At 43.5% G+C, this 15,806-nt stretch overlaps 5 protein-coding genes across 5 annotated transcripts; 3 read left to right on the top strand and 2 right to left on the bottom strand.

Annotated features, from left to right (window-relative positions):
- Positions 1-716: 716 nt before the first annotated feature.
- On the top strand, positions 717-1,675 carry GLAREA_07249 (NAD(P)-binding Rossmann-fold containing protein; the record flags this gene model as incomplete). The annotated part of the gene is made up of 2 exons (XM_008081197.1): positions 717-749; positions 800-1,675. The coding sequence occupies 2 exons, from the start codon at positions 717-719 to the stop codon at positions 1,673-1,675; spliced, it is 909 nt and encodes a 302-aa protein (XP_008079388.1).
- Positions 1,676-2,462: 787 nt separating this feature from the next.
- Positions 2,463-3,065, top strand: GLAREA_07248 (uncharacterized protein; the record flags this gene model as incomplete). Its single annotated transcript, XM_008081196.1, has 1 exon — positions 2,463-3,065. One exon carries the CDS (start codon positions 2,463-2,465, stop codon positions 3,063-3,065), a length of 603 nt encoding a protein of 200 aa, XP_008079387.1.
- A 2,888-nt stretch (positions 3,066-5,953) lies between these two features.
- Positions 5,954-8,833, top strand: GLAREA_07247 (FabD/lysophospholipase-like protein; the record flags this gene model as incomplete). Its single annotated transcript, XM_008081195.1, has 5 exons — positions 5,954-6,008; positions 6,057-6,192; positions 6,244-6,471; positions 6,523-7,145; positions 7,194-8,833. The coding sequence occupies 5 exons, from the start codon at positions 5,954-5,956 to the stop codon at positions 8,831-8,833; spliced, it is 2,682 nt and encodes an 893-aa protein (XP_008079386.1).
- Positions 8,834-10,544: 1,711 nt separating this feature from the next.
- Positions 10,545-11,015, bottom strand: GLAREA_07246 (uncharacterized protein; the record flags this gene model as incomplete). Its single annotated transcript, XM_008081194.1, has 1 exon — positions 10,545-11,015. One exon carries the CDS (start codon positions 11,013-11,015, stop codon positions 10,545-10,547), a length of 471 nt encoding a protein of 156 aa, XP_008079385.1.
- Positions 11,016-14,997: 3,982 nt separating this feature from the next.
- GLAREA_07245 (uncharacterized protein) lies at positions 14,998-15,600 on the bottom strand (the record flags this gene model as incomplete). The annotated part of the gene is made up of 1 exon (XM_008081193.1): positions 14,998-15,600. One exon carries the CDS (start codon positions 15,598-15,600, stop codon positions 14,998-15,000), a length of 603 nt encoding a protein of 200 aa, XP_008079384.1.
- Positions 15,601-15,806: the final 206 nt, after the last annotated feature.

Genomic DNA, 15,806 nt, shown 5'->3' with positions numbered 1-15,806 from the left:
CAGGATAGTGGTTCACCGAGGCGTCCGATCTCTCTTCTGGGTTGGATTGAAATCGATGCATCGACAGAACGGCAGTAAATCCTCGTACATGCAGGTCCAATATCATGCACGGCTTGTTGGTGTTAGAGTGGCTGATATGTGTGGAGGAGAAGTTGAAGTGGGAGCCGATTTGGAAGTAGAAGTGGAAGGCTCGAGCGTGGCGACATCTTGAAGCCTTAGGCCAAACCGTGTCCTGGAAGATGTGGGATGCCGATGAATTTAAAAGCAGCATGAGAGCTCTTGGTATCACCGCATTTCAAGCCACGGATCCCACTTATTAGCGCCGCCTTAAGACTCGCTTTTCTGACATAATTTACTCGGCAACGCCCTTCCCCCTTTTCAACCATTACTGCTACTCGCCAGAAACTATCTTGGCATCGGTGTTCTCCCACACGGATTCTCAACTACACCCCATCCTAGGCTGCTTTCTTCAATGCGGATGTTTCTGATACCAAGAAGTGTGGGAGGCTTTAGAAAACGGATCATGACTTACGTGACGTGATTTATGAACTAGGACTTCTAGAAAACGATAAATAGCGATGGATCCGCCGATTGCATCTCCATTCAACAAGCCTTCAGTACTATATCATCCTCTCAAATCTCCTTCAGACATATACTCAAACTAAATCGTAAAATCATTCCTAGTTTCACATATCTAACATCCAACATCATCCACGATGGTTGAAATCAAGAATGTTGCAGTCTCAGGTGTAAGTTCAATCCCTCCTTTCAACATCAACCAGAAGTCTAACACACCCAGGCCTCTGGCACCATCGGCGTCCCCGTCGTAAAAGCCCTCCTCGACTCCGGAAAATTCACCGTCTCAGTCCTCGCCCGCGAATCCTCCAAGTCAACTTACCCACCCGGCGTCAAAGTCCTCCGCGTCGACTTCGAATCCGTCGCCTCTCTTACCTCCGCTCTCAAAGGCCAAGACGCAGTCATCTCAACCGTCGGCAACGACGGCATGGCCGGCCAAACCAAAGTCATCGACGCCGCCATCGCCGCAGGCGTGAAACGCTTCCTGCCATCTGCATTCGGCTCCGACGTGGAGAACCCATTAGTCGCAGCTCTCCCAGTTTTTGCTCACAAAGTCATGGTAGAGAAACATCTCGAAGCCGCGATCGCTGAGCAGAAAGGTGAGAAGATGACGTACACCTACTTCCGCAACGGCATTTTCTTGGACTGGGGGATTGAAGTGGGATTTTTCTTTGATGTGAAGACTGGGAAGACGCCGTTGTATGATGGTGGTGACCAACCCTTTAGCACCACGACCCTCGCTAGCGTTGGAAAGGGTGTTGTCAGTGTGCTTGAACACTACGAGGAAACAAAGAATCGCGCGGTCTTTGTTCATGATCTTGCGATCTCGCAGAAGAAGCTGGTGGAGATTGGGAAGAAAGTCGCGCCTGAGAAGGCATGGGAGACGGAGCTAGTTTTGACATCGGAGACGAAGGCCAAGTCTGATGAAGGGCTGGCGAAGGGAGATTACAGCGGTGCAGTGATGATTCCGTATCTTTATAATTCGATCTGGACCGAGGGGTATGGCGGGTACTATGAGAAGGTTGATAATGAGCTTTTGGGGTTGCCGTTGATGACGGAGGATGATGTGGAGAGGATTATGAGGAAGATTTTGGTTTAGTTTAGCGTTATGTGCTTAAAACATGTAGTCGATAGCTAGCGAATTGTTTTGTTGATGCGCATGCCTATTATGTTACAATATTTAGTTTACCATTCGTGTTGTGACTGAATAAATCGTTCGGACCTTAAAGATGCGCGACCAAGTCTCGTCGCGACGGTCGACGGTTAGTACCAACCATGAGGCGTGTTGGATCGCTCATGAGATGTTTGGTCGATGGAAAAGCGCGTCCCAAGAATTCGTGATTCGTGGAGCAACAATGAGTAGACACGAATTTGTGTCTTGAGCAAATTTCACTTGTCACACATGTCAACTCCGACGAAGGAAATTCTAATTCCGCAGGGATATTCGCCTGTAGAACGTTTATGCTTGACTGTCGTGGTTATCTGTCAAAGGTTTCTGGATATGAATTCGAGGTTTGATGTTGTGAGTGGGCTTCAACTGGGTTGAGTGGGTCACAACAATACTCTGTGAATTTCAAAATCTGACCAAATCTGACCGATTTCCACTCATTCCAGGCGCTTTCTTTGTTGCACTTCTGTTCGAGTTGACATATGTTATCATTACATTGCCAACAGCATGGGTTGTGTCATGTAACAAAGGAACTGTGAGCAAAGACTGGTCTGTTGGTTCAGTCATTTCTCTTCTGAAAAGGTATAAATTCTCTTCTCTCGTCAGGTCTTTTCTTGTTTCTCTTTATTCTTCTGAACATCGCCCACGAGATGAAAAGACCTATTCAGATCCCGACACAATAAGACAGCAGCGGGATATCTATCCCAAAAGCTCCAGAATGTCAGAGCCCAACGATGCAACACTCGAGGATCTCCAAACCTTTCTTGGAACCATACAGAAATATCACACAATTGACGAGTTCCGCGAGAACCTGGAGTTCCACGAAAATCCTTTGTGGGAGCCAAAAGTTAATCAACCCATTTCTTCAGTTGATTATCTGTTTGATTTCAAATGGGAGCAGATTGGAGGAAGTGCCATTAGCTTTTCCTTAAAGACTCTGCGTATTGCGAAGCACCTTCGGACGGCTCTCGTCGCTAAAGTACCTGATCAACTAGGAGGGTTTAATGACTATACCGGCGTGATGATTCCAGGGGAGATCATCGTCGAAGAGATTATAACAGGTAGAACGAGGGAAACATATGACCACGAAACCAAACTTAAAATAAAGCCAGAAATCGAGGGACAAAAAGCTCCATTGATCGGGATGGTACGAACGTTGAGTTCTAAAGAAAAGGAGAAATACGTCAAAACATCAGTTGAACGCGAACCGGAAAATTCGGACCAGCTACGGGTTTTCCGTTACCATGGAGCTGCAACTCGTAAAGTAAAGACAAACTTGGGCAGTACAATAAACATCGGCTTTGAGGTGTCCAACGAATGAAGTACTGACAGGGGACGGGAATAACTGGAGGAATGGGCGTTTAGGGATAGTAACAATGTTTTGAAGCTGCGCATGTCATCTGTTAGGGGCTGAGGGATGAACTAGAAGAGTGTATGAGACAGTAGTCTCAACAATGTATCACACTGGATATAGTTTCGTTGATTTATCAGCATCAATGTAATATAGTCTCAGTAGATTTAGATTTCAAATTTTAAAATAGAGAACTTGGCCAATCTTTGGTCTAAATTTGGTTTGTGTCTCATCAATTTGAATGAAACCATACACATTTTTAAACAAATAGCACCCGCAATTAGTTATTCTCTTTAGGCGACCTCCTTTTACTGTCGACAAATGAAGTAGTCGAATTCAACTATCATTTTTTCAGCTTCAACAACCAATTCGAAGATTTCAGCATCTAACGACTTGTTCACAATTGTGTTGTAAACAGTGTTGCACAATTAGAATAGTATACGTTAGCGTCTACCTAAACAGCCTTGCTTTTCGTACATACGCTTTTAATTCAATGCTATTTGGGTGTGTTGACAGGGGTTTGAAATGTAGAGAGTAGAGTAAGAGGTAATAGATATTTTTACTAATTTCGCACGATTTCCACGTTAAACTTTAAGTTAGTAAACTAGCTGTTGTATTCGCTAATCACGATATATTGATTATTTACTCGATAAATCGATTAATTATTACATCTAATCGGTTGACGAGTAGTTGGGAACAGGTTTCCTAGTATTGCTTAGTTACTCACGATATCCTGGCCGGTCTTTCCCAAATAAGGGGAAGGAAGGCAGCCAAGGATACCTCTTAGTATGTAATTTGGGAATTGGAAATTCCTGGTTGTAAAATGTTATTGAAAAATTAATTTCTAACAATGGTGGTAAATATCGCTTGTACTCATGAGACTATCTTCAAGTTTTTCTTTGCTTTTATTTGTTTTTCTATGTTTTTCTCTGTTTTTCTTTTCATCGACTAGACATAACTACAATCTTATGATTTTCTTTCCACCTGTGCAATTTCAGATATTCTTGTTGTATGGCTAGTACGCCGATTGACCCATTCAAGGATGAGACAAAATGAAAATTCTTTATTAGGCAGTCACAATTTAATAAATTGACGGTCATGGTAGTTGCTTAGTGGGAAGAGAATATCGAAACGGTTTCAAATGGGTAAGTACCCGAAAATATCCAACGTGACATTCAATTCCTGTGTTAGCTATTTCATAATGTTAAGACGGGCATAAAATCCAGCTTTTTGTCGAGATATCCGCGGTTTCCATTGTCTATTTTCATTTTCTCTTTTCATTTTCTCTTTAACACTTCAGAAACCAAGAACTCCTTTTTTTTATCAACTCAAACCAAGAGGTTATCTACTTCAACAGCTTTTACATGATGGCTGAAAATGATCTATTTTCAGTTTTTCAACGACCCCTTCAAGCTTTTAGCAGAATTTAATCCCGCTCAATAATTCGCAGAACTCATGCTACTCGTCAAGAATCACCTTGGAAGACCAGAAGTTCCCTGCACCGCTATAACACCCGAGTTTCAGTTGAAATTCAGTTGGCAATTACAACAAAATAAAGAACCCACCATGAGTTTTGTCTTGAAGCCCCAGTCCTTCACTGCCAACCCCATGGTAATGCTTGACGTTATTGTACGGTATAATCCATATCATATCCTCAAGGACATGAAGTTTCCTACATCCAAGAGCCTTATGGCACGGACCCTGAAGTCTACCGTCGTGCCAAAATACCGAACTCTGTACAAACCTTTCTCAAAGGGCAAGCTCCGGGTACCGAACTACGCAGTGGTGCCGGAATAATAATTGGCGAAGGGGTTACTTGCTTCCGATAAGTTACGCTCAAAAATGGCAAAGACGACGACAATGAAGCGGATCAGTTTATGTATTGTGATTATGAAGCCGCAGAGACTAGGGGCCAAGACATCAGCTTGGGGACAGGCATTGTTCTCAGTGTTGAATTAGAGGACGTGGAAAAGAATGTGACAGAGGAACTAGAAGAGGAGCTAGACTAGAAAATGAAAAAAATAGAAGAGCATGAGAGCGAGCGTGAGAGTTTTGGGAGTGTTCAGATATTGTCCAAGGATGTCATTGTTTTGGTGTCGAGTTGATAGTGAGACTTTTATGAGCGTCAAAAACAGGTGTATTTGTGGAGCAACCAAATAAAGAGTAGTTAAAATTACGGTCATAAGTGCATAATATTTGTGATTAATGGCTCACGTGTTTTATTTTGACACGTTTGGAGCCAGTCGCATCTAGCATCGGTCTGGTTGTTTCTTTCCCACGACAGCTGATTGTTGATACAATAATCCCAACGATTTGGACGTCTCATGGCAGCGCATTTTACCCCCAAGTAAAACTGTTATTTTGATTGACATTGCAGATATTCAGGTCAGCTAAGTGGTGATGGGTGCGGGAGACGTACAGTCGCTTGCAAAACCGGCTTCCCCTCCGTACGCAATGAGAATTACTCATCCTCGCTTAACTTACAAGGGTTCCTTGAAGAGCTAGCTGTATATGGTCAAGCTTCAATTAGGGGTCACAACTGTCCAGATCAGCAGTCCCTAGCCGGGGAAGTGGATCTCTCAAAGCTAAAGTAGCTTTATATATCTCTACTTATCGGTACGGCCTGAGGCATGTTGAGCTACAGACGATTTAAAACGCTTGAAACCAACCGGAGAAGTGCGTAAGGTCCACGATAGCTGATTCGTGGATTAAACGCTCTCAGTAGGCGCTAGGCTCAGTGAGGTTAGCATGTTTTCAGGTGCGGCTGAATATCAACCCCTCAATTTGTGTATATAACATTCCTATACCTGCAATGTATTTTCAAAGGAAATCCACATTACTTTTTCCCTGCTATGAATATGGCACCCGCTATGCGAGAACTGTCGAACCACCCACTACGTCTTCTCTCTTTGGGTAGGTAGACACGATCTTGGTGCATAAACGAGCTTGCTGACTGTGAAGATGGCGGCGGCATCAGAGGAATCTCGGAGCTAGTTATACTAGAGGAGATCATGCATCGTGTAGGTCGGTTAGGAAACGTATCCAAACCACTTCCGGCAGACTACTTTGACATGATTTGTGGTACAAGTACTGGTGGGTGAGTATCAATTGTTCAGATGGTGTTGCGAGGTCTTCTGACATCGCTGAGGCTTATTGCTCTACTTCTCGGCCGCCTCCGATTGTCTGTTCCTGAAGCCATCGACAAATACCGACTCCTTGCAAAACAAGTCTTCTCGGAAAAGAAAGGGCAAGGAAAGGATGGAATATTCAAAGCCTCAAACTTGGAGGGGGCAATAAAAGAAACTGTTGAGTGGAAACTAGGCAAAGGCTATGCCGATGAGAAAATGTTTGAGAATGATGCCTTAGCATGCAAGACGTGAGTTTCAAATAGTGATTTAGGTACTTGTTTGAGATACTGACCTCTTAGCTTCGTTTGCGCTGTCCCAGCAAAACATATCAATAAACAACCAAGACTGTTTCGGACTTGGTCAGCAGACAAAAGTCCAGGTTATAACTGTAACATTTGGGAAGCTGCTCGTGCGACCTCGGCTGCTCCACGATTTTTCAAGCGGATGTTGATTGGAGATCCGGGTTTACAAGAGGAGTTCATCGATGCAGGTATGGGATGTAATAACCCGACACGGTATCTAGTTGAGGAAGCGCAGAAGGAATTTGGTGCTGAGAGAACAGTCAGTTGTATTGTCAGCATTGGGACAGGAAAGCCTAAGGTTACAGGTTTTAAAGTCCCAAGCCTATTTCAAAGAGTATTGCCATTGGAACTTATTAAGGTCCTGGCAGATATGGCTACAGACACCGAGATTGAAGCGTCAACGATGAAAGACCGATTTAAGAACTGCTCCGACCTCTACCACCGGCTGAACGTTGAGAGAGGACTTGAAGAGATATCTCTTGAGGAGTGGGACAAGCTTGGAGATGTTAAACAACACACTATGGCATATTTGAGTAATGAGGCCATTAGCCAAGGGATAGATTTAATCGTGAATACACTATTAGGGAAGACTTCACAAGCATTTCCTTTAGGCCAGTTAGGTATCTAATGAATAACTATTTATATTGTATATGCTAAGCATTGAATAGATGGAGCAGTTGCGGCTCTTAATCATCCTCGTCATCACTTTATATATCCATCATACCAAGTTTTGCATTATGTCACTCGAAAGGATCCCCTTATAGCTATCCATCAATGCCTTCAGGACCCACCAGATAAGACGGCGCCAACAGTAGTCTCTTTACTTGGCATGGGCGGCTGCGGTAAGTCCCAGCTTGCACTTGAGTATTGTCGGCAAAGACAGAACGACAAATGGTTTTCTGCAATACTCTGGCTTGATGCAAGCTCCCCTACAAGCATAGCGCAGTCGTTTACCGACATTGCATATAAGTTTTCGAAGCCGAATTTCGAAACCGCGGATAATCAAGGGAACACTAGATTTGTTCTTGATAAGACAGGAGCGTGGAAGTTCCGATGGCTGCTTGTATTTGACAACTTTGATAATCCAAGCTTGTTTGACAACATAAAAGAGTATTTCCCACGAGGCGGCTACAGTTGTATTCTTTTTACCAGCCGGCATGCCACGGTGAGAAGTTTAGGCTTCCACATTGAGGTAACGAATATGTCAGACGAGGAAGCACTACAGCTCTTGCTCAAGAGAAGCGAGGCAAGTAGGACAGATATAAATCTGCAAGAAGGGGCAAACATTGTCAAGAGACTTGGCTATCATGCGCTAGCCATTGATCAGGCTGGTGCTTATATTCTAGCACGGGATCTTAGCCTGGATCTCTATATGACGCATTTCCTCGATCGCAAAGAGAAGGTCCTCAATGAAGTGCCTGAACTATGGGACTATCGACGAAGACTGAAGACAGATGCAGAGGTAGAAACCAAGCTGACCGTGTTTACAACCTGGGAACTATCTCTCGATTTGATAAGTGGAGATCCAACAACACGGAAAGACAAGATTCATGTTCTTACTCTTGCAGCATTTCTCGATAGCAAAGAAGTTTCCGATGATCTGTTCGGATATTATGGATCTGAGAACAGTGACTGGCTGACGTCTTGCATGAAGGACGGCACGTGGGACATGTATGCGGCTCAAGATATATTAAAGGAACTACGGAATTTATCACTGCTTCAGAACGTGCATATCGGAAGAAATAAGACGATATTTTCACTACATCCACTTATTCAAGACTGGGTAGAGATGAGAATCACTATAGATAATCGTCAGACATACGGCTTAGAAGCGATTCTTCTATTATCAGCCTTTATAGACGCTCACAGCATGGATGATATGTCTTTCGACAGAAAGCAGGTCTTATTGGCTCATCTAGAGGCAGTGCTTCAGAACGAAAGCAAGTACAGGATTTTAAATGGTAGCCTAGAAAATGCTAGACTACTACAAGCTGCGTCTAGTTTTGGGGATTTCTTTAAGAGTCATGGTCGATATGGTGCGTCTGAAGAGATGTGGGAACGCGTCTTAAAAGGGAGAACAAAGATGCTTGGCCTTGAGCACCCTTATACTCTTTCGAGCATGAACAACCTCGCACTTCTCTTACAGAATCGAGGCAAGTACGACGAGGCCGAGCCCATGTACCGGCAGACGCTGCAGCTTTGTGAGCAGGTCCTTGGCCTTGAGCACCCTAATACGCTTTCGAGTATAAACAACCTCGCAGCTCTCTTAGAGAATCGAGGCAAGTCCGACAAAGCCGAGCTCATTTAGCTAAAGAGACTCTTTAACCTTGTAATCTTTCTCTTATATATATTTTTATAACTTTAATAAAGAGGGGCTTGGGGGAGACGGTGTTTATATACTTATTTTAATAAATATAAATAATTTCTAAGCGTATTTGATTACCTTCTTAGGAATATTCTAGAAGGCTCGCTTTAATTCTTTAGTAGTATACTATACTTTGTATATAGCTAAAAACTTCCATATTAGTCGTCGGTGCGGCTTCTGGATATTTCTAGAATAACCGGGGTTTATAGCGAATTAACTCTCAGATTTGTAGTATTTTATTACCCCTAGAAGTAAGACTGTAGCATAACGCACAGACTGGAATTGTAGGAGTATTTGGCTATATACTTAGTCTAGGGCCGAAATAACCTACACCCGTCGCCACCGTCGCTCCAGAAGGTTCCATACTATAGCCAATCAGCTTATAAGGCTTAGACCGCCGCTTTTCTATTCTTTACTTACGGTTAAGCTATGAATTCTCTATACTCTGTACCGACACCAAAAACACCAACAAAGCAATGCTCTCGCGATGATCGATTAAGGGTACAAACCCTTTATTACGAGGCTGGTTTTACCCAAGATCAGATAGTCCTACAAACTAGTCTTACTCGGGCCCAGGTCCAGTACGCTTTATCCCACCAATTAACCCCTCAAAAGCAACTATGAGGCCAAAAGGTATTCCTTAATACACCACAACGAAAGCGCCTTATTGAATGGGTTTATTCGTCCGAGAAGAAACGTCGAACCCGGTGGGAAGATATACCTCCTAATTTAGGATGGGCTTGTGGTAAAAAGGCTATTCGAGCTGCCTTTAAAAAGGAGGGATTTGGACGACGAATTGCTCGAAGAAAACCACCACTTACAGCCGCCCATAAGGCCGCTCGGCTTGCCTGGACCTGGGAACACCTATTCTAGACTGACGAGCAGTGGGCTTCGGTACTATGAAAAGATGAGACTTGGGTAAATCCGGGAAAGCATAAGCAACTGTGGGTAACTAGGCGGATAGGGGAGGTCGAGCTATTCTACGACGGTTGTATCGAATCTCGGTACCAGAGAAAGATAGGGTGGATGTTTTGGAGGAGTATAAGTAGTAGATATAGGAAGCATAGAGGGCTCTTCTGGGAGAAGGATTGGGAGACGATAAGCGCCGGCTCTTATAGTGGTATAATAATACCTATTGTTAAGGATATACTTTCTCAATACCCAGACCTCTCTTTTCAACAAGATAATGCCAAAGGGCATTCTGCGGCCTTTACAAAAGAGGTTCTCGAGGCAATCGGTATTACCCCTATTTTTTGGCCAGCTAATTCACCAGATTTGAACCTAATTGAGACGATTTGGGATGAAATGAAGGATTATGTTCAGAGAGACTGCCCTGAAGTCCATTCTTCTAATCCTAGGCTAAGAAGAGCCGTCCAGGAGGCTTGGGAATCGATTTCACAGGCTAAAATTAAGGAGTTAATTCGAGGAATGGGTGATTGATGTACAGATGTAGTTTTAGCAAATGGTAGCTATACAAAATACTAAGCAATTAATTTATTTTCATTTAAAGCAGCATTGCCAAGGGTGGCGTGAGATCCACTCGATTTGGCAGGTTATTTGGGAGCTGTACGAAGTACGAAGTATATTAAACCGGTAACCCCTTACCTACAAAACCCCAATTCAGGCAAAGACTTCCCTTTCATGAAGTTTCGACTTAGGGAGGACGGATCAGCTGGTCAAATGGCCGCAATTCCCTTGTGGCAATAACTAAAACTCGCCAATATTGACAGAATGATTTCTCTCCTTTGACCTCATTTACCCCCTCCCAAGCAAGGCAGACGTTTGTCATCTCACCAGGCTTTGCTACTCTCATTTGGGTAAGCTTTCCCGGAGTCTCGGAATAGTCTAGCCAAAGCCCTGGGAAAGGGCTCCTAATAGCATTTGACGGCCTCCCACCTGCGTCTCGAAGTTTTCCAGGAAAGAAACCAAGAAGATCCCCTGATGCCACTACGGCGATGGAGCAGACAGAAAGGAGTTTACTCGACGCAGGTTTATTCCCGATCGTCATTTTTCCAGATTCGCCGTCGTAAGGAACCAAGCTCACGAAAACGGACTTGTTACAGTCACTTTTGCCCTTAATGCCATGATAAAGGACATACTCATTTGGCCGTCCAGAGGTAGCCATTGAACTATGAATGATCGAGAGACTCCTGTGTTCTGGATCAGACTCGTCTGAGATCCTAATGTCATCACACTAAGCGCCAGGTCGCACGGTACGAAGTCTGTCGAAGATCCCTTTGTCCTTAATATCACACTTACCAGAGAAATCACCTCCTTCCTGGGCTATCACTCTTCGACGAAGGTGCTGGAGAGGGATGTCAAGGACCTAATTCCATAAAAGTAAGGTGTTAAGCTTTTTTGCGTTGCGAAAGAAGTAAGCCTTAAATTCACTAGTCCGATAGAGAAGTAAGTTGGTTAATCCGTTATTTCGAAGGTCGAATAGGAGCCTCTAATAGGATGTCTACTTAAAAACATTGTCTCTACTTGTGCCATACCCAAGTGTAAGGATAAGCCTCTTAGCTATAGTCCTTTCTTGTGGAGTAATATCTGTTTTGGGTCCTGAAGGGTTAGGTAATTAGCCAACTATTTTTGCGCGCTGCTGGATCATAGGCCAGTAAAACGTTTCTTTCTATAAGCTCCGTTGTTGAGTAAGGGTACTATTAGCCCCGTCTTTCTTAAGCTGCTTAATAACCTGTTCAAAGTCACTCTCGTCTCTAAATTCGCCCGTTAGTTTACTAGGTTTAGATAATATTTCTTGTAATTCCTTGTCGACGAGCTCCTTTAGGTCTAGGCGCACAATTGCTTACTGTGTTTCTTTCCTTAAGCGATTTATATATTACTAGTAGTTAATTTCCGACGTAAGGCGAGCGGGGAGTGTTATATTCATTTGCTGTCGATCTTCGGCAATACGCTCTAACGTAGTCCTTTTATACTCTTGAAGTCTTTCCTTCTTAGTAAAGAGTACTGGCTTTGACAGATTGCGATTAGACTTAAAACAATTTGTTACAATACTTATCACAATCTTCGAGTAGTCTATGGATTCATCCTTAATCAGGTATTCCGCCACACCTGGCACGATGAAATTGGGTATTTAAGTAGTGTCAGTAGAGTTCGCGATTGCTTCTATGATATCGTCTAATTTATAGCCCGACTCGTCAAGGGCTGTCCGCTTTACTAGACAATAATTCATAGTTGCGGTTAGTAGATTTGTGTTTACGAGGGGTTTAGTCTAGTAGGAGTCCGGAACTACTATGGTCAGGACTCTATCTGATAGCTGGACGATTAATAATGATTTAGGCGTATTAGGGCAAGCTGGAGGGGTATTGTGTGTAGAAAGTTGTTTATCTGAAGGTCGTAAAGTGTCCAGTACTAGAGCATGGCTTGTCCAGCTCTGTACCACGGGAGATCTAGGGAAATACCTATCCAATATAGCCATTCTATCATCATGAGTTATAGCAGGTATATTATCGTCGCTAATTAGTTCTTTGTCCTCCTTTCCCTGTAGAACCACTTGCCAGAGGGATTTGTCAGTATTAGGATGATACGCAATCGTGGAAGTCTTTGACTACTCCGGCTCTTGGGGATTATCTTAAGAAGAAGCACTAGTACCCGAATAGTCTGTCGAAGGCTCGCTAGTGATCGAAATTCCCCCGGTGCTCCTACGGAAGCCAGATCTGCTTGTAAATTCATTCCCTAGATGCTCTTGACCTAGTACTTTAAATTTCTTAGATCTGTATAGCCTAGTACTTTTCCCTTGTATGGCAGTATAGGATCGTTTCGGTGACCGATCTGCGAGGCGTTTAGATGTACGGCGGGATTCGTGAAGCTCGGTCTCTGTATATAGAGGGCTAGGGAGAGGAGTTAATAAAAGCGCGAATTCACCTAGAGACGAGGACAGACCTACTAATCGAGTCCGCTCGATAGAGTGTCGTTGAACGAATAGAGCATTAGTAGATATCGAAGAAGTCAAGTACGATCTTACTTACTCGTTTGACCAAGTCGGATTATTAGTTCGCGCATTACTTTACCCTCCACCTTAGGGATTTTAAGAATACGCAGCATATCGAGTACATTCGGCGCCAGTAAGTCAAGGACTACTTCTATTGTTGTTCTTTAGATATGAGAGTAGGCGCTATACTTGTACTGTAGTAGAGTGCAAGAATGCTTAGCAAAAGTGCGTGGTGGTTTAGTTGACTCGACGATTTTTGGTTCTTTTAATAATGCGTAGCCGCGGCTCACCACGACTTGCTTACTAAGTAATGTATGAGCAAACATACATTTCCCCCGGATTAATTTGTGCACGGACCACATCGTACCCAACACACCTCGTCGTGGACTACTTCTATGTAATTGTACCTGTGTATTTAATAGACACAGCAATCATTAAGACATCAAGATGCCCGTCCACCGTAATTAACCAACTCGATATCGGGCCAGAATAGCTCTAATAGGAATTCAGCAGCATCGTGAACAGTCTCAATCGTAGGCGTCTTCGCAAGTAAGCAATAATGTATACGATCATTTGCGTAATTTGTCGCCGTTTAAGCCATCAGTGCCCCTCATACCGGCACATATGTCGGACCGTCAATTAACAGACACAGAGGAGGAGACACTATCTGCATCTGCTAGGGACCGAAACACTATAGATAAAAGTAATCGTAGTAAAACTCACAGTCAGCGGGAAGAGACCTCTTAGCCAGATAGACTCCAATTGCTTTACGTAGATAAGTAGGATGAAGAAGAGGCATATGACGAACCCATTCCTAGCTACATCCACTACTCGATTGAATAAAAGGTTACATTTAATAATAAGCTAATTTCCAAGGATATAGAGCAGAATCTCGTTTTGGCGCCGGTCTTTTACTGGCCCCTATTCCTACAACCTAAGTTAGAGAAATTACTTTACAAGAAGTTGTTATTAAACAAACGTGTCAGGCCAGATGATACAAACGTGGTAGTCTTAGTAACAGAACGATCAGAAAGAGATCTTACAAAGCGATTTGACGAAACCGACATTTACTGGCCAGTGATAGAGAAGCAGCTTGTGGCTTGGAGAGTGCTCTTTCGCGCTAGTAAGAAGCTAAGGTTAGATATCTGCTTTAACTATTTAGAAACAGGCCAGTTACAGGCCTTATCAGTAAGAAGGGGTGACAAACGAAGTAGGTATTCTACTACGCAGTAGATGTACAGAGAAATCTATACTTAAATTAATGCTAAAGAAGAATCCGTGGGGGAACTATTAGTCTGGCGAGACGTGTATAACCTTATACGTTGCCCCGGTCCCCCTTGCCATCTTGGGCCACATTGCTAGAGGGATCTAGTTAGAAGGAAGCACTATAAATCAAAAACCTATTAACTCAAAGCTCTTATACGTCATATAGAGCACGGCGGCCATTTGCGGACACACGATGATGTCCCTGAGGAAATCCGTCAGCAGATTTATGCAGAAGAGCAGCAGCGACTTAAAAGGTATCAGAGGGCTACTCACGTGCCATCTTCGAACATCCCTCTAATTAACATTACTAATGTGCTACCTAGACCTTCTTCCTAACTATTGATGCCGACCTTAGCTATAACCAACTCACAATCTATCCCTTCTTATTCTATTGTGGCTGTAACTAAACCTCTTTTGATCTATGGGCTTCGAGATGTTGTTTTGAAGGAATATACTTACTGGCAGTAATCACAAGTTAGTGACCCTATACTGAAGATAGAGTTCATGAACGCCTACGAGAAGGCAATAGAGCATGGTTTAGATCTCGAACAGATTCATGAGGACTAAAATCCTAACTTCTTCACGAACGAGGACAAGGACACAGGTGTAAGTGTGAGGCCAGGGGTTGCTCGTCGTTTTGTAAAAGATATTCTATACTAGGTAACACAGCGAAGGCAAATGAACGGGATGCATAACGGATAATATCTGTGACGCGCATCAATCTAGAATGTTAAAAATTTTGTACTTACTAAGACAGGCTATTTTCAAGTTAGTTCGGAATATAATTCTCTCAATTGTCTACCAAGTTTCAATATAGTTCTTCAACAGTGATCCCAGTATGCCTAAAATGACCTTTGGCGTTATTCTTCTTGGCCCTAACCACATCAATACACTATTCAAGAAACTCAGCAAAGTCTTGTTCTAGAGAATCTCTAAAAGTCTGCCAGTTTTTCTTGATAAAAGCCTTTAGTTTAGCAAAGAACTCCTTAATAGGATTCAGGTCGGGGGAATACGGTGGCAGGTAGACAAGCTTAACCCCTGCTTTATTACACATCTGCTCAACTCGCTCCGTGCGGTGGAAAGAAGTATTATCCATAACAAGCACGGATTTCGGTTCAGGCCACTTGCCACAATAGGGAAGGAGCTGCTCGAGGAAATTCTCAAAAACTTCGCTATCTGTAGAGCCCTTGAAAACACGTGCGAGAAGGATCCCGTCCTGCGAGTAGGCAGGTAGAATCTGGTATCGTTGGCCCCGGTGGAACTTAGAGACGTGGATAGGCGCTACACCGAGAGGGGACCAGCCCGTCCGCCTGAATCCGATCAACTTATCGCACCTAGACTCATTAATATAGACGAGGTGATACGACCTAAAAGCGGATAAGTTCCGTAGATAGAAATCTCGAAGATCTGGACTTTGCTCTCTCGCCACTCGACGAGCAGCCTTCTTTGACCAATTTCTTGCCTTCAAGGCCCTGCTAATGCTAGATGTCGACATAAGAACATCAAATTCGTCCTACAGGAATATTACCATTTCCTCCAGGTATAGCCCAGGCTTCTCTAGAAGGTGTTCACATAAAGTATCTATCATTAGAGGTGTCATTGACCGAGGCCTCCTACCGCCATTCGGAGGGGCTCTTGTGGCTCCATAATAACGAATATTCGAACGAATACCTTTGACCGACCGTTCACTGCACTCGGCAA

The sequence above is a fragment of the Glarea lozoyensis genome, assembly GCF_000409485.1.
Source record: "Glarea lozoyensis ATCC 20868 chromosome Unknown GLAREA14, whole genome shotgun sequence".
Lineage (NCBI taxonomy): Eukaryota > Fungi > Ascomycota > Leotiomycetes > Helotiales > Helotiaceae > Glarea > Glarea lozoyensis.
This window is presented reverse-complemented; position numbering and strand designations above follow the sequence as displayed.